This window comes from Leptidea sinapis, chromosome 26 (assembly GCF_905404315.1).
Source record: "Leptidea sinapis chromosome 26, ilLepSina1.1, whole genome shotgun sequence".
In the NCBI taxonomy this organism is placed as follows: Eukaryota; Metazoa; Arthropoda; class Insecta; order Lepidoptera; family Pieridae; genus Leptidea; species Leptidea sinapis.
Window position 1 is genome coordinate 7,772,699 of NC_066290.1, and position 19,183 is coordinate 7,791,881.

A 19,183-nucleotide genomic window follows, 5' to 3' on the forward strand; every position below is an offset into this window, starting at 1 on the left:
CGCAGGGCACTGTACCATTTATTAGTGCAGCACGCCCACAGGCTACTCGAGTAGATTGATGAACAGTACGCTTTAAATATTATATTAAAATAGTTATTTTTAATTCTGTCGATCAACGCACGAATCTGCGTGAATATTCGCTCGAACCGACAGCACCCTGTGTTCCCTCTCCATATCTTTTGCGGATATAGATAGCTACAAAAGCCATTTAAATTTTTTGCGTCATATCTAGAAATATAACGTACATTGTAAGGTGGATTTTATATACGTTTCTCCTTGACTCACATAATATGAATATGAATAATAGGTACCTTGAGTATCTGTAAATACAAATGTTGTGATTTAAAACTTTTAACTTACAACAAAAACAACAAAAGGGGCTTAGCAGCTAAATCTTTATATATAAAACAAAGTCGTGTTAGTTACACCATTCAAGAACGGCTAGATCATTTCATTTTTTCTGTTGTTTGATTTTTTGGGTTTCTCTTAGTCCGGAATAGGATAATAAGTAATAAAATATGGAAAAAATCACAAAAAAATATTATTATAAAAACATTTATTTTCTCATACATTTTGTATGGATTGACATTTTCATGACATCTCGAGAATAGAAAGAATTCAATAAAGTTTTTTGTTAGTTTCACGCTACTTGAGTAGTAAAATACAACTGACAGTGCACGTCATGTTATTCAAGTTGACTGGTGGGTGCAATGACATTCTTATGTATAGAATATCATTGGGTGGGTGTGTTTGTTTCGGGTTTCTATTAGCTTATTGTGCCATCTTTCCCGACATAGACGTAATGCAACTAGGATTCGAAACATTGCGAATTGGACTGACGAAGAACAAGAAATTGCAGGTAAAAAGCACCGCGTTAGTATGGGCTCGACGTAGTGTTTTTGAATCAAAAGAGCAAAGCGAGGCAGCCAGTAAACCTCAGAGATTAACAACTAGATAATTTTCGACGCACAAGAAGAAATTGATGTAGTACTGTTTTGAATCGAGCAACGTTTTGATACGATAGCAGTACTGATTACCGTTTGCATACTAGCGTTCACATTGGGTCAATGGACGTTGTTTGCAAGTATTTTCCAGAGAAACGCCAGGATTGTGCTGCCTTAGTTACGAATCACGACATTTTCTAGCAAACACTCAAAAATACAATGTTTGTTTCCAAATGTCCTCATTTGGGGCAGACATTGTCTAAGAACGACGATTTAATCCGATATTCAGGGTATTAATTTATTTATATTCGTAAGATATGTGTGTAAACACAATATAGTAGAAGAATAACATACCTACTATACTTATTCCTATGTATTATGTATGCTAATTCTAAAAATAAGTGATTTACGAAATTCCATCGGCGAGAGTTTTTTTTTTAACAGAACAACGTCTGTCGGGTCCGCAAGTCCAATATAAACATAGAAGAAAGAGCCCAAAATAAGTTGATAAAGGTACCATTAAGTTATAATTATTAAACGCCAACTGAAAAACTTGATAAAAAAATAAAATTACTCAAATATATATTTATAATAAGTACTTGTTTATTAATAAGAAAAAAAAAATACCGAATATATACACACACTAAGTAATAAGTTTCACAAAAAAAGTACACGTTCAAAAAAAAAATGGCGGTCAGCATTTAAACGCGTTTAGGCCATAACTGCGTTTTGTTTGTAGTGGTGGAATCCGAATTGAATCTGGTATACTCATATAAAATTTGAAATACAAAATTTTATGAACGATGCTGAACTCACGACCTCCGGCGTTCCGTGCCGGTGCTCTAACCAACTGAGCTAACCGTACGAGTGACTTATCGTCATAAAATCTTGTATGCTTTGTTCAACTCTCAGGTTGTGGCTTCATCTACAAGATCTACTTTACAGTTGATAACCTGTTTGCTTACAGTCGTAAGCTTAGTTCAAAGTGCTCTAATCGCGTTCTACTACAATGGTGAAATCGGCGTTTAAATATCAAATGAGTCCAACCTTGAACCGGGTATTACTAACGTCCTTTACCTTGCTATATGACACGCATCTCGAAAAAGATTCAGGTGTCACGGTTGAAAGCACACGTCATCTGTATTCGAGTGGCTCTTGCATCATTATCATTGAAGATATGTTACACAATAACTTCGCTCAAGATTTTCTTTAGAATATATGTATCTTCAAGTATATTCTCTTACATATAAAAATGTAATTTTTTTTATTGCGAAAGTAGTAATAAATAAACAAATTTATATAAACGGAGATTTTTATAAAATACTTATATTATGACGTGTAAAAAATTGTTTCAATAGTTTTTTTTGGAAGTAACTAACTTCGGTCAGAAAAAAATTCAAGTCGCGCGTAAAGAAGTTTTACTTGAATAAAAATTGTACGAAATATTTTTTAAATAATACTTGCTCTGTGTTCTAAAACATGTCGTTTGTTGTCTGTTTGTGTGCTTGTATGTCCGGGAAAATGCATGCAGGCAACATGTTATCATGTTATACAGGCATGGTATTTTTATTGCTTTATAGCGTTCACGCATCGACGTCGCGTACAGCACCTAGTCTGTAAAGAAGTAGGCGCCGTATCAGTATATTAAATAATGTATTTACGTTGTAAAGTGAGCGCGCGAGTTTAATGCAGTCGGGGTCTGAGTTAAAGAGCGGAAGCATCTCCCCCCTCTTTCCGAACGAATCACCTCGCGCGCCTGGAGTGTAGTGTTGTGCCGTTGTCGTCGCCAACCGTGTTATCGCTTTAATACTGATGTTGTGATCGTGTGCTATTTCTTCATTTTAATAATGACGGATTCGAGTCTAACTGGTTCCGTTTGCGTTCAACGCCAATCACGAGAAATGACGAAAAATGTTTAAGACATGTATTGAATAAAGCCATACAAAAAAATTGTGATTTAATTATAAGTTAAAATGGTTAACATGAAGCATTATCTAAATTTATCGATAAACTCATCATTATAGTCATCAATTATAATAAGGTCGCATCACTATCGCATTCCAGAACTCTGCATTCAACTCGCGCGATATCTGTAGTTATGTTACTGTTGTCTGTCTGTCAGTGTGTTTGTCCACGCTTACCTCAGAAACAGCACTGATGCAAGTATTGTCCATGTGATGAAAAACAAAAGATAGTTGAAATAAAACGCGCTTTTCTATAAACTCGCTTCAGCCGAATTGTCTAAATATTTTGGTAGACTCTAGCACTACACAACTAGGCTCTACACCTCTACACATCCATGATTGCAAATTTAATTTTAATACTTATGTGTTTCTATCTTTTTTTACTTTCGTAACTACTACTTTTCGTAACTAATGAAAACGGAATAGCGATCGATGCAAAAAAATTAGAACCATGTTTAATTTAATGAATAAAATCTAATTCAACTGTGAAGCTGTCGTGAAACCAAAGTTTACGCGGTCAAAATCACTAAGGAAAAGTAAAAAAGAGTGAGGAAAATTTTCTAATACCAAATAACAGCTTACTAACAGCGTATTGAAACTTAAATTTTTGCCGCTCTGCTCTAAGGCGCAAATATATAGAGAAAATATTCAAATGTAAAGTTTGAGCAAAGTCTTAGTTATTATAGATCTCAGCCTAATTGCCTCCTGCTTGTTAATTCTAATAGCGGATAAAACTATTAATGTTCCAAGCGAAATAAAAAAGACACACGAAATTATGAGCGATATCCTTTAATTTACGAGCGATGTCAAGGACTGTGACTTGTTAAAGGAGAATTTACGCTGTGTATGATATTTATTTGTTATTCAAATTAACTGTTAACTCATAAGTCATTAACCTAGTATTTCAAGGTTCTGGGAGCCGTGAACTGTTAAAATAAGTGCATAGCTTAGATCACTTACGGCCGTTCCCAATATTCAGTCTATCTCCTACTTGAGATAAAAATCGTAACTATCGTTGACTTTTCTGTCCCAATAAACTTATCGACGGTAACTCACCTTATCCGTACACGCTGTCTTTCAATGGGAGGACTTATAGCTTACCAGCGATAGAAGTTTGTATGGAAATTGCAATTCACGTGTATTGTTAAGACGATAAGAACGACTTATCGGAAACCTATATTGGGACAACTTCAGATTATTGACAGCTAATTACTGACAGAGGAGATAGTAATTTATCTCTATCTGTAGATATTATGTTGGGAACGGCCGTTATACGTCTAGATAGACTATGACGGCTGTGAAAAATTGAGTTAAGAGTTAAATTAAAATTAATTTGAATTACCGGGCAAATGAGACTCGACATCTTATGTCTTAAGTTGACGAGCACAGTTGTAGTGCCGCTCAGAATTTTTGGGTATTTCAATAATCCTGTGCGGCACTGCGTTGTAATGGGCAGCGCGTATCAATTACCATCAGTTAAACGTCCTGCCCGTCTCTTCCCTTCTTCCTTATTTTCATGAAAAAAGTTACCTCTATTTTGATGCAGTGTGAGTGCACACAAAGTATCATGCAAATCGCGAGTGTAAGACGTAGCTTGTCACGCACACTCAAATATTAAACCTGGCCTGTTTTTATCGGTTTTCTAACAGCACGAGACTCTATCTAGACGTATAAATTATCTAAGGTGCATAGACATCTTGACTAAAATCAAATACTAGCGACTCACCTCGTCTTCATAAAATTGATAAGTCGTTATTTTATTTCTTACATATTATAATGAAGTAGATATTACGTATTATGTTGTCATTGTACTATTGATAAAATCAGGTCTCGCTTATATACTTATTTTAATCAAATTAATTAATTTAAATGAAATCTACTGGGCCAAACTATGACAAATTTTTATGGGACCAAATGGCAAACATTCCGCATCAAACTAAAGAAGAATCACGGAAATCGGATCACAAATCTCAGCGTAATCGGTGTACATACATAAAAAAAATACGAACAATCGAATTAAGAACATCTTCCTTTTCGAAGTCGGTTAAAAATGTGATCACCACTTCGGAAAAGCTAAAAAGCTCTTAATGAGAAGTGGCATGAAACTCATTGACACTTTTAAATGAATATTTTCGTATTCGACATTTTACAAAATAGCTTTAATAAAATCTATGCAAAGTTTCGTAAAATACCCAGCGTTTTCGTTGTTAATTTATAACAAAGCGGCATTCGAACGAACCGGGAACTAAAAAGTTAGGGATATCATTTAAAAATAGCGTGTTGTTTAAGTTCGAATTGTCGGGGACCCAGTGCTCTGTGAACGGCTGGATCACTTGGCGTTGCGTAGAGATGTCGCTTCATTGTGTGTCTTCTACCGCATCTATCACGGGGAGTGTTCCGAAGAGCTGTTTAACCTGATTCCTGCCGCCGAATTCCACCTTCGCACGACACGCCACAAGTTAGGATATCATCCCCACCATCTGGATGTGTGACGGTGTTCCACAGTGCGGTTTTCACGTGCTTTCTTCCACGTACTACAAAGCTGCGGAATGAACTTCCTTGTGCGGTGTTTCCGGGACGATACGACATGGGTACCTTCAAAAAAAGCGCGTACACCTTAAAGCTGGCAACGCTCCTGTGATTCCTCTGGTGTTGCAAGAGATTGAGGGCGGCGGTGACCACTTAACAACAGATGACCCGTACGCTCGTTTGTCCTCCTATTCCATAAAAAAACACCTCAAAAGAGTCTTTGAGTAGAGTAGATTGATCAATGTAGACACACAGTATATAGCAATAACCTGTTCCACGACGCCACCACAAGAAACGACATTTAGGACAAAAAGATTAAGATGCTTTGTAAAATTAATTTCAGAATGTTGTATCACTCTGGTGGCCAAACGGATTTGGAGATCAGCCTCTCTACGACCTTAAGGTTTCTCTCCACAATCAGGATTCTGACGAGGAACTTTCTGTGAAACACATCAAAATAGGTTTTCGCACCGTGGAACTAGTTGAAGAGGATGCATCAAATATATTAGGTAATAATACTTCTATTTAAAATAATTTACACAGGTGCCTTGAATACATACCTACACTAATTTCATTTTCATTTTCATTTCAAAATTCTTTATTAATAAATGATAATTTTTATGTTTGAACATTAAACATGAGAATGGCTAAACAACTTTGAGGCTAAGTAAAAGATGGAACGCGTATTAAAGTTTTTACAAACATAATAACATAAATCTCGTTAAGACAATGTATAACTGCTACAATTACTAAAATAAATTGCGACAATAACATTCCATACGTATTATTTGAAAATAATTACGCTTGTTACAATATATATTCACAAATCTAAAAGTTGTTTGTCCGCGATGGACTCCTAAACTAATGAAAGGATTTTAATGGGGATCACTTCATGGAGTGCAGTTTGGTCCAACTTGAGAGATAGGATGGTTTTTATTTCAATTCGGGACCCATTATTATTTTTATTTTCAATATTTGTTTGTATGGATATATTTTCTATGAGAGAATTTAATGACGCACGGTTTGACAGTTCAGCTGTGAGACAATTTTATTATAACAACAGGGAGCATTTTTTATGAAATAATTCTTGATATTTTGAAATATTATTGGCAAATTCCTATAAAATAGCATTTTTTTTATTATTTACACAGAACAACGTCTGCCGGAGCAGCTAGTATTATAATAAAAATAATATGTCATTTGGGATCTTACAGGGAACACAACAGCTGGAAATGGACTTACATTTTATTTCAAAGTGAATGATTATCCTTTATTTATGAAGGGATCCAACTGGATACCAACAAATATTCTGCCGGAATTGGGGAGTGATGAAAATACAAGTAAGTTGTTATAAATTTCTTCTATTTATTATCGCATAGTTTCTCTCGAATCTTCGATCGTCTCAACTTTCTGAGTATTCGCAAGTGGATCACCTTCATTAATGACGGTTGCAGTTCACTTTTTTTTTTTTTTTATATGAGGGGGGAAACGGGCAAGAGGCTCACGGGATGGGGAGAGGTGAGGCAACCGCCCATGGACATCCGCAACAACAGGTGTGTCAAGAAATGCGTTGCCGGCCTTTAAGGTGGGAGTATGCTTCTTTCTTGAAGGTCCCTAAGTCGTATCTGTTCGGGAAGACCGCTGCCGGTAGTTGATTCCACAAAGTGGCTGTGCGAGGCAAGAAATTTCGAAGAAAACGCGCGGTTGTGGAATGCCAGACGTCTACGTGATGCGGATGGTACTTTGCACGTAATGTCCGATGGTAGAATTCGGCCGCTGGAATCAACCCGAACAGCTCCTCTGAGCACTCCCCGTGATAAATGCGGTAGAAGATGCAGAGAGAACCCACATCTCTACGCAATGCTAGAGAATCAAGCCGATCGGAGATGACTTGATCGTCGATGATTCGAGCCGCTCTTCGTTGTATGCGGTCAAATGGAAGAAGCTGGTACTGGGGAGCACCCGCCCAGAGGTGAGAGCAGTACTCCATGTGAGGCCAAATTTGCGCCTTATAAAGTTGCAGGCGGTGGCTTTTAGTGAAGTACTGTCTCGCCTTACTGAGTACACCAAGCTTTTTAGAGGCCAGTTTGGCCTTCTCTTGTGTCCAAGTGACCACGGATCTGAACGTCGCTCGATATATCGACGCAAAGTATGCCAATACAGGCTGTGGCAGTTAGAGGAGTGATCTCGAATCGAGGGGATACGACAAAGGGAGACTTTTTAGTGGTGAACGCACAAACTTGTGTCTTCTTGGGGTTGAATTGGACTAATTTTGTCGGCTCCATTCCGAGACTTTGCAAAGCATAGTCTCGATTTCAGACACAAGTTTGATCCGGTTCTCGTCGACGCTATCCCGGGACATGTTGGCACGGCCGGTGTAGGAAGCATACCCCGTGCTGTCGTCTGCATAGCAATGAATATTGCTGATTTGCAGCATATCATTGATATGCAGAAGAAACAGCGTAGGGGATAGCACACAGCCTTGCGGGACACCAGAGTTTATGGGTTTTAAGTCGGAGCATGCACCGTTGATAACAACCTTGATGCTCCGATCAGCCAATAAGCTAGTGTCACTGTTGATGTTTCCCAAGATTGGTTTCAGGGCTGGAAATGCCGTATACATAAGCTATGTAGGTCGATTACCAGAGGGAGGGCCCTTTGTACAGGATGCCGGCTAGATTATGGGTACCACAACGGCGCCTTTTTCTGCCGTGAAACAGTAATGTGTGAGCATTATTGTATTTCGGTCTGAAGGAAGCTGTAGCTAGTGAAATTGCTGGGCAAATGAGACTCAACATCTTACGTCTCAAGGTGACAAGCGCAGTTGTAGTGCCCCTCAGAACTTTTGAGTTTTTCAAGAATCCTGAGCGGCACTGCATTGTAATGGGCAGAGTCTTACTACCATCAGCCGAACGTCCTGCTCGTCTTGTCCCTTATTGTCATAAAAAAAAAGTTGCGGAATGAACGTTGGTCACTTGAACCCGTAGGATCCTCAGGTTTGCATTTAGACTATTTAAAAAAAACAATTGTCTATCACCTCTCTCCGACAACACTCTCCTTAACGCCTCGCCTATAATCGGAACGCTGGGTCTCAATATCTCAAGCGATTGCCAGCTCTGGCTTCGATGAAACATAGAATAATGATCATTAATGTGGGGTGTCATTTTATATCTTCTACCACTTTTATTACGGGGACTGTACCGACGAGATTTTCGACTTGATTCCCGCCCATCGTGCTCCATCAACGCACGTCACTCTACAAACTTGGCTATCCACAGTGCTGTGTTGTCAAGGAACTTCCCGCCACGTACACACAAAATGTGGAATGAGATTTATGCGCGGTGTTTCATCCTCCACTTTCATAAATTACTGATATTATAACCCGTCACTGGCTAAGCTGCCACAAAGCGCGTGGCGCACATGCCCGTCTTAAGCCGCCGCGCGTTACCGACGCCAATTTCAACGGGCTCGTGTTACAATAAAATTTATTGCTTTTGAAGTGTTTCGGCTTGTTTATAAAAACGAACGTCAATGCTTTTATTATTAAACAAGGTAGCGCTTTGTTAGATTACATAAACAATAGATACTGCGTAATTTAAACAAATTTCGTTTAAAGTAGGGCTGTCATGCATTTTTTATGATTTTTTTAGATTTACCTACAGATAACATTTCAATTATTACTAATGAATGTAGTCATTTTTATAACTAAAATATACTTCAAAATTACTAATTAAAACATCATAGATAATACAAAAAAGAATTTATAAATCGACTGCTACAGATAATTTTTACGGCTGACCGCATTTTGACGGCTTGTCGTATTTTACACACATAAAGTTTTCAAATTAAATATTCTTACTTTTATTTAAAGTTAAATTACCTTTCTTGTTGTATATCGTGTAGCTTGTCTTACTCTGTGTATATTTAACGAAAAAATATATGCTACCGTTGTGTGCCAAGCAGACGTACGACGTCTGGTTGGCACTAAACGGTAGTTTTGATAGCAGACGTCGGACGTCTGATTGGCACCTCGGGAGTTAAGAAAGATCAAGAATTAAAAAATCTCAACTCTCATGACACTTTTATTGCAGTAGATGATCTGTTATTGGCCGCCCGAGATGCTCATATGGCTATGTTGCGGGTGTGGGGAGGAGGAATTTACGAATCGGACTACTTTTACCAGAAATGCGATGAGCTTGGTATACTTATATGGCAAGACTTTCTCTTCGCTTGCTCTATGTACCCTGCAGACGCTGAATTCCTGAAGTAAGTTTTATAAACAACAACATTATTAGACAACATGACTTATTTATTTATCGAAACAGCTTTTGCAATTCTCTCTTTATTACCTTTGTTTATAGAAATTATTTCACAACGCTCAGGTTGTTTTTAACCACAGAATTAATAATTATAGAACGACATTCCAATACGAATTACCTAACAATGTGTGTGTTAGTTAGTTTAATATTCAAAATACTATGGAACTTATTCCAAGCATGGCTGACTTTTTACGACTTGTCAATCAAAATCGGTTATAGTAACAATTGACATTTAAAGCTCGAAAAGATGGTCACAATGTGAGTCCAATTAAATATGGGTTAGCCTACGTGAGCCCAGAGAATACATTTTTAGGGACTTAGCGGTAATATATTAGGTTTTTTACATACATGAAATCCATTTAATATTATTATAATTATATAACAATCTTCAAACATCTGACTGATTGTGAAAATCGCATCAGTATCCGTCGTGGGGCTTACGAGGTGTTAGGAGATAAAGACGGACAGCGAAAAACAACTTCATTTCATACTTTAGGCCAAGACTCCCTCAATATACCCAGAAATTTCAATCCTTCAATGATTCAACTTTCAGCACAGTAAAACAAGAAATTGAGCAAAACGTAATCCGCCTCCAACATCACGCTTCCATAGCAGTATGGGCTGGTAACAACGAGAATGAAGTGGCTTTGCGAGGTGACTGGTACGGTACTAAACAACAGTTTGACAGATACAAAGAAGACTACATAAAACTATACGTGCATACCATCAAACCGATAGTCGAAAGCTTGGATCCAGGGAGGCGCTACCTTGTCTCAAGTCCCTCCAATGGACGGAAATCTGAAGAAGACGGTTATATTGCTGAAAACCCTTATGACTCCAATTACGGCGACACACACTACTATAACTATTTTGCAGATAATTGGGATGCAAATATATATCCGGGTACTAGATTTGCTTCTGAATATGGCTTTCAATCATTTCCTTCAGCAAAAACACTTCAAACGGCTAGTAATGACCAAAATGATTTCCATTTGGATAGTAAGTTCATAAGGCATAGACAACACAGCCCTGGCGGTAATGCTTATATCAAAGAACAAATCGCGAGACACTTGCATTTAGATGACAATGATCCTAAATATTTTGAGAAATTTATCTTCTATAGTCAGGTAATATTTTGTTTATAACATACAGATTCGATTTCATTTGGTTTAAATTAACAAATTGAAAGATTAACTTTTTATCTTGCATAATCAGTTTTTTATTTATTTAGATAAGTCAAGCGATGTCAATGAAATCAGAAAGTGAATACTATCGGCAGTCTCAATCGGATTGGTACACCATGGGGGCTTTGTACTGGCAACTTAACGATGTCTGGCAGGCGCCATCTTGGTCTGGAATAGGTAATTCATTATCTTAGAGAAATTGAAAATTTAATATTTCCTGCTGAATTACATTCAAGTACAATGAATCAGTTTTTATTTAAGTCATTTAGTATATAATAATATTACAATTTTTTTATACAATTTTCCCCCTTTCAGAGTACGGCGGTAAATGGAAAATGCTGCACTATTTTGCGATGAATTTTTTCTCGCCCGTTCTAGTATCACCACGCCTGACATTAGCGGGAGATATAAATGTTTATCTAATTAACGACAGACTCGTGCCAATAGAGGACGCTAAAATTGTAATGGATGTATTTAATTGGACCAGTTTAGAGCCGATTGAAACTAATTCATATCCTGCATCTGTCGCTGCCTTAACTACTAAAAAGCAAACGACCGTAGAGATATGGGATAGAGAGAACAAAGAGGAAATATTTATGAGGTTCTCTCTCAAAAGCGATGGAGTTAACTCATCTCCAAGGAATTACGTATTTCCAGTATCGTTAAAAATGGCGAAAGGGTTAAGGAAACCACATATTCGGGTAAGGAATTGTGAAAAAAGAGAAAAATCTTACCAAAATGATTTAATAACGATTTTTTTGAGATGAGAAGTGAAGGAGGCTAGCTACTCAAAATCGACCAGTGCCATTTTGCACTTGATCTTTCATATACAAGAAAATCGGAAGTTATGTTTGGCACACTACGACCTGAACAAGTTCTGACTCTCATTTTGATTATAAGATAGTTTATTTTGCATGGTCTTATAGCTTGTTTCAATTGTTTCTCTATATTTTTTTATTTAAAAGAGCGCAAACAAGAATACTATGAGATTTTCTTGCGCAACTTCCTTTCTCTCAGAGCGCCATTTGTTTTCGAAGCGGTAGTCTTCTTCTTAGTTGGACACTCTTGTCAGAATGGTCGTGCTTGCGCTGACGAGGTAGTAGTATCTAGTATATTGCCAAAGACATAAAAAAGAATTCTAAAGGAGTAATCAATTTTGGGATAATAAATGCCTTTTATCAATCCTGTTCCACATATTTTCAGATACACGCGCAGAAATCAAATGACATCAGGAGGATAAAAGTGAACATAGAAACCGACACAGTTGTTCTGTTCCTATGGCTGGACACAGATATCGAGGGGCGTTTTACAGAAAATGGCATGATTTTAACAGAGCAAAAAACCAAAATATATTTTACAGCCAAAAAACCAGTTAACCCAAGAAAATTAGAACACAGCATAACTTACAGATATTATATTCATTGAGTACATCTAAGCCATCTGTGCTCTAAATACACGGTGTTTCAATATAACTTTCCGGGATTATCAATGATAATGTAGTAAAGTATGCTGATTGTGTTTTAAAATTTCTCCACTTTTTTTATGGAAATAGGTAAGTAACGGAACGAACAGTTTGCCCACTTGATAAAATAAAAAAGCTGCATCGTCTATCTAACCTAAAAATAGATATTATGATGTGTCGTAAAGTATCGTAACGACTAAGGCATCGCGTCTCGTCTCGCAATTACATAGTGCTTTTTAGTAGGGCTTATGGTACTGGCGACACTTAAAATAAAGCAACAATACCATGGTATTTATTATCTCTTAGGCCTAGATCTATACAGCAGATAAAGATTTTGCTCAGACATTATTTACGAAAAACTTAGCTGAATGTAAGCTTAGCATAATCTTTTATTTGTTTTTTATAGTCATTTGACAGCTGAAATTTAACTGAGCTTAAGCTAAGACCGTCCAATGCTAAAGTGAAGTTCGCATTTTATCACACTCAGCTAAGTTTTACGTAAGTAAAGTCTAAGTAAGCTCTATACATCTCAGTCTTAGACAAGCGACATTGATCAGTATTTCTTTATTTTTTGGGATGTCTGACCAAAATCGTAGAATCTAATGTGTCTTTATATATTTAACGAATGTTCTTTGACATCTGCTCTTTTGGATAGATGGTATACATTGGATAGTTCTGTTTTACCCACATATTGAAAAGAAAAATTCCTAATTTAAGATTCGATGTATTATATTTCTAAGCTTAACTTAGGCGGGTCTACTTAAGAGCAATGTCTGAACTTTAAGTTAAAGGACAGCCAACTGTGGATTGGAATTGAATTGGAACAGTTTAAAGTGGAAAAAAAGTTAAGAGATGGGACAACTTCAACAAAATTTGAACAAATCCCATCTCTTAAAAATTGGATTTCCAACATTAATATTTATAAAGAAATGTTCAATTATTTGAATGAAACACATGGAATTAGAAGTCTGTTAACAAGAAATATAAACCACGATCCATAAAATATCTTTTTCTGCAAATTAAGGCCTAATGGTGTACGAAACACATCTCCAACATGCTCGCAGTTTATATGTGCGTTTAAAACATTACATCCAGTTATTCCCACAATAACTACCAATTCTATACAAGTTAGAAATACTTCTAACAATTCTTATATTCCCAGTAATTTAAAATTTTAAATCAGACAACAAAGAAGCCAATAAATAAACTCAAAATTGTTCATCAAAATATACAAGGCTTCTTTTACAAAGAGTTAGAAATTAGTTATTTATGCAACTGTTGTGTAATAAGGGGTATTAAAACACGAATGTGGATTTATCTCACGAGGCGAAGCCGAGTGTGATAATAGTATCACATGAGTGTTTTAATACCTAATTATCAACAGTTACATACAAGACTTTATCTACAACCAGAATATGAATCCTCTAAAAGATTCTGAAACAGTTAGCTTACAACTAACATTAAAACAGCCAGTCCTAGTAGTAACCTAATATCATCCATTACTGATTATGTACTAATAAACTAAGTATTAATGAAAGAATTATTTATTTTAGTAGTAATTTACATTTTGTATAGTGCAATAATTAAAATTCACTTGAATATTATGTTCTTTTGGAAATTAATCGCTCATTTTTTGTAAACAAAACAATAAAAATATCGAAGAAAAATGCCGGGGATTCGAATAACCTACTTTTTTTTAAGGCGCGCGCCGTTCTAGTGCGCGCCTTAAAGTAAGCGCGTAAACAAAAATGTTCTTTTTTTGAAATTCATACAGATGCCACGCATCGAGCAATAAGAAAGTGGCTGTCTGTTAAAACTCTTTTAGCATGAAGGAAATGAAAAAAAAAATAGGAGTGTTGTTATGAAATTCAGTACAACATTACATGGATGATACATACTACGTATCTATCTCTAGTACATAGTGTACTATCTATGAGTATTACAATATTAAAATAATTATGTTAATTCTGTTTTACCACCACAACAGACAAGTTTTATAAATAAAATTCGATGTTACCACAAGAGAAAGTACTACGTAATACGTATAGATGGCGCTAGCAAGTAACACCAAACAACGAAAAATATACGCTCCAGTATTGCAGTAGCTAGTATATTATTACAGGTAGTATGAAACTAACAACTAGTATTTTGTAACAGGCATTAGTCGCTGTTACTTTTGAGTCACAGTCATACCTAGTACCTATAACATTTTTCTTAGTACTTCTCAACTGTAGAATTGTAGATACAACTTAACGTAATATTATTCAATTATTATTGTACATATATCCTGCTGGACACTACAAAACTTATAAGTTCTAATCTAACTTCAAGTTTTGAATTTTCAAGTAATATATAACTTCAGTCAAAGTAAAAAGTCAGAGTATTTATGAGTGATAAAGAGAACCACATCCCGCGGGCAACAGGTTCTCCTCTTCAAAAATACATTTGTCATTTTTGACGATGCGAATGCGTATAAATAATACGTGTAACTTTAACCCATAATATCCATCTGACTAACAAACACAGAAATTTTTTTGATAGCGCGTTGCTGTTTCTATATGTAAACGTACACATCGCCATCTAGTTTGTATCCTGTGAAAAAAACACGGGCAGTCCCAACAATTCAATTGCACTTAGAGGTGGGCGTTATAACACACAACACATTATATATTACAATAATTTATATTTTTACAACAGTATAAAACATTATAAAAATTGCCACTAGACTATTATAATATAAATTATTTCCATAGTGTTATAATTCGTTTGAAATTTAATTACAGCGCCATCTATGCACACGAGCGGAAAGTGGTGCGTTTCTTTAATGAAATTAGAATTTTGTAAATTTAATTTAATTTATTTATTTTTAACATATGGCACTTTATCTATTCGCTTTAGTAAGTGAGCTTAGTCTTCAAAGTAATGTGAACACTTCAAGTATCAAAATAAAAGCTATTTTTACTTGCGACGAACAAATATAAAATATAACACTGTTGTTTTAGATTGAAAAGTATTGTAAACACTTTTGCTATAAACATTAGAGCTATTTCTACTTGCGATGAGACGAAGATAAATAACATTTTGGATAAAACAACACTTTCATTCATTATATAAATTCCAATGAGAATCATTACTTGCGAGTTTTTAAATTGACAAACTGCTAGTTAGTTGTGTTTCGAAAATTATTATTATCATTTTTAAAGTAAAATGTTTGTAATAGCTATAGTATGGATTGTAAATTAAATGGATATGTGTATTATTTAATACGTCTTGAGTTTTTATTTTTTTATGTAAATAGATAAGTGTTACTTAGTATAAAAAAAAGTTTTGTGAATATACTGTTGCGTAGCAACGCTTCGAAGTATATGACGAGAGTTGTCAAACTTCAAGACATTGTTAATTTCAACAGCTCCGTCAGCAATATTCGTAGCTCAGCGGAAAAGTGTTTACTTTAGACGCTGTAGACCCGGGTTCGATACACCTACCAGTGTATGGAGTTTTTTGGGTTTTGTAAAGTTAATGGAAATTTCTAGTAAGTTCAGGATCAAATCGAACAAAAAAAAGGGATGGAAAATGTAATGTGTAAGCAGGATAAAAATAGTTAAAAGAAATTTCTAGTACAATTTAAATTTAAAGATGGAATGGGTGAATCATTTTGAAAATGGAACAGATCCGGGGGTATATAAGCCGTACTAAGCGTGGCCTACGGCAGTTCTAGTTCTGACTCGAAAGTGTAAAGAAGAAGAAGAAGAAAAGAAGAAGTAGTGAAAAGTGGAAGTGTTCCAAGAAGAAGAAGATAGAAGAGACCTAGTGTTCGGTGCAGTGTGACGCGTTGAAGGTACTGCCGCCCACAAAAGGAACAGCGGCAGACCGGCAAGTGCAAGTTCAGAAAAAGTGAGCGCAAATAAAGACTCGTTCCTACAAGCGGAGTATTATTTCCAATCCCTGACCCACTCCCGTGTCAATACGTTTAGTTAATAGTTTCTTTCACTTATTAGTCGATAAGATTGTTCTGTGTAGGTACACAGGTAAAAAAAGCTTTCTAAAAAGCACAACAAAAAAATACCATCTACCTAGTACCTACTGAGTGTTAAAGTAATTATTCCTCTTCAAATATGTTATATTATAACATTAAATAACATCAAACTGCAACAACAACTATCAGCATAAATAATTTTGATTAAAATTTATAACATCTAATATATATTATAACAGTTTACAACAACAGTTAGAAAAATATAACACAACAGTATAATTCATTGAAAAATTATAACAGTTTAGCCCACCTCTGATTGCACTACTACTTCTTATTGTCTCTTGACAACTTTGAAATAGTAGTAATTACTTGATTGGCCACGACGTATAATGAAATCTAGATATGCTAAAACTATGTCGGTACGTTTTCCTTTTTTTTTTTAATTCATTTGGCTTGGTACCGACTTCAACGCTATTAATATGCAGCACATATAAATAATAGCATTTTATTAATATTAAATGTAAAGGTGTATCAGATAAAATTTTTAGTTATTTGATACTTTTCAGTTTTTGAAGTCGATTTTTTTAAACGTAGTTTTTTTTATTTTTATGCTGCATTTTACTTCCACAAAGAACCATCTGCAACTATTATTATTTTTTTTATTTATTACAGCCTTGACATTACATTGACTAAATAAAATAATGGTCCCACAAAAACATCTTGATGGTTTGTCTGTGGGAGCAATCTTAATTATAACTTTTAGTAACTTAAATATTATTAAACACTAGCTCACCCGACAGACGTTGTTCTGTATATAATAAATAAAATAATGTTTTTATATGAATTTGTAAATAATATATCATAACATCAAAAATTACTTCGTAAATATGCACCCAGCTGTCGTAATGAAATTGTTTCACAGCAGAACTGTCAAACCGTGCGTCAATAAATTCTCTCATAGAAATTATGTATGGACACATCAAAGGAAAAACAAATTTGTTGTTTTTATTTAATTTAGCAGTATTTTCCTATTTATTCACCTTTTAAACCTTCTCTGGACTTCCACAAATAATTCAAGAGCAAAATTAGCCAAATCGATTCAGTCGTTCTCGAGTTTTAGCGAGACTAACGAACAGCAATTCATTTTTATATATATAGGTATATTACTAAGGACTCTTAAATGTTGATAAATAATGTGTCCAGATTGTGAATAAAATGTTCTTTTAACAAATTTTTATGCTTTATTTTATTAGATTCGTGTCTTATATCTGCTGGTTAACGTTGGTTGGTTGGTTCCGAAGAGCTGTTCAACCTGATTCCTGCCGCCGAATTTCACCTTCGCACGACACGCCACAAGTTACGATATCATCCCCACCATCTGGATGTGTGGCGGTCCTCCACAGTGCGGTTTTCAAGGAGCTTTCTTCCTCGTACTACGAAGCTGTGGAATGCACACAGGTCCACAGCCCGTCCCTTGCGGGACGCCGCTCTGACAGGACAGCAATCTTCATCCACTTCTCTATTTAAAATTGCAAGCCTTTTTTCTTCTTCCCCTTCTACGATCAAATTACTTTGTTTGCATATTTACCGTACTACAAATTTCATTTAACAGCTGTGCATATCCATTTCCTGAAAAGAAACCTACCCCAGATTCCTTTCAGAAACGTTTTATTTAAACTTAGTTTCTTATTGAGGTTTTCTCACACTACACTATTTCAATGTTTATATATATTTTACATTCTTGATTAAATGTAAAATGTATCATCATCGCTTCCCGCTGTCTGTCCCTATGCATGCATAGATCTTTAAAATTACGTAACGGATATTGATGAGGTTTTTAATAGATAGAAAATGTGATTGGATGAGGGCAGCGCAGGACCGAAGGAAAGAAAGGAAGTAATTTGACCAGTAGTCTTCCGGCTGAATGATGATGATGATGGTAGAGAAACACTGATCATTTTAGAGTTTCCTAATGTGATGTCGTACTAAATAAACTCGGTCCAGCTGTTTGTTGCGAACGCGCTCGGCGGCGTCTGGGCGCAGCAGGAGTGCCACGGCTGGCTCCACTTTGGTCGTGCTCTGCTCCGTGTTCCTGTATGTAAATAAAAATCTACACAAAGCCGTGTTGGGATCCTCATTTTCTGTATAGGCCTTTTTAATCGAACGCACTGCGTTCTCCGCCACTCCGTTGGTGGCGTGTGTTTAATACCGTTTCACTGAAGGTACCGAGCGAATGCGGTGGTGGTGGTGGTTGACGAAAGCGGTTGTCCTTTGTCACTCACGATTCTCTTGGGTAAACCAATACGCGCCTCAATGTAAGTATGACAACCGCCGCGGAAGTCGAGCTGACTCTTTCAACTTCAATCCATTTTGAATGTGCATCTATAACTACCAAGTAATAACTATTACTAAATGGACCAAGGAAATCTAACTCAGTAATGTAACTCAGAGGACGGTGATCGCTACGAAGTGTGAAATGTCTACCATAAATATGCTGATGGTGTGTATGCCGCGTTCAAGTTACGTGGCGCGCAACATACCGGCCGCTCGCTACCGTCGGCGTACCGCTGAGTCAGTGCTGCCCCCACGCCGTACGCGCTGCTATCCACTGCTAAAATTAATTGAAGGCTCGGATCATAGTATGCTAACACCGGAGAACTGCTTAACACCTTTCTTATCTTATTAAAAGCTCTGTCACATTCGAGCGACCATTCCCATTTTACATTTTTCTTAAGTAGATTAGACATAGGTTTTAAAATATCACTCATGTTAGAACAAAACTTAGAATAAAAATTCACAAGCCCC

At 36.1% G+C, this 19,183-nt stretch overlaps 2 protein-coding genes across 2 annotated transcripts in view; both read left to right on the forward strand.

Annotated features, from left to right (window-relative positions):
• Positions 1–14,001, forward strand: part of LOC126972329 (beta-mannosidase) — a 46,036-nt gene extending 32,035 nt beyond the window's left edge. The window contains exons 6-12 of the mRNA XM_050819003.1: positions 5,781–5,946; positions 6,652–6,777; positions 9,529–9,703; positions 10,310–10,883; positions 10,988–11,117; positions 11,256–11,641; positions 12,144–14,001. Of these exons, the coding sequence (XP_050674960.1) occupies positions 5,781–5,946; positions 6,652–6,777; positions 9,529–9,703; positions 10,310–10,883; positions 10,988–11,117; positions 11,256–11,641; positions 12,144–12,365 (1,779 nt within the window). The 3' untranslated portion in view covers positions 12,366–14,001. The remainder of the gene's footprint in view (positions 1–5,780; positions 5,947–6,651; positions 6,778–9,528; positions 9,704–10,309; positions 10,884–10,987; positions 11,118–11,255; positions 11,642–12,143) is intronic.
• Positions 1–19,183, forward strand: part of LOC126972325 (uncharacterized) — a 768,748-nt gene that overhangs the window by 255,894 nt on the left and 493,671 nt on the right. The window lies entirely within an intron of this gene.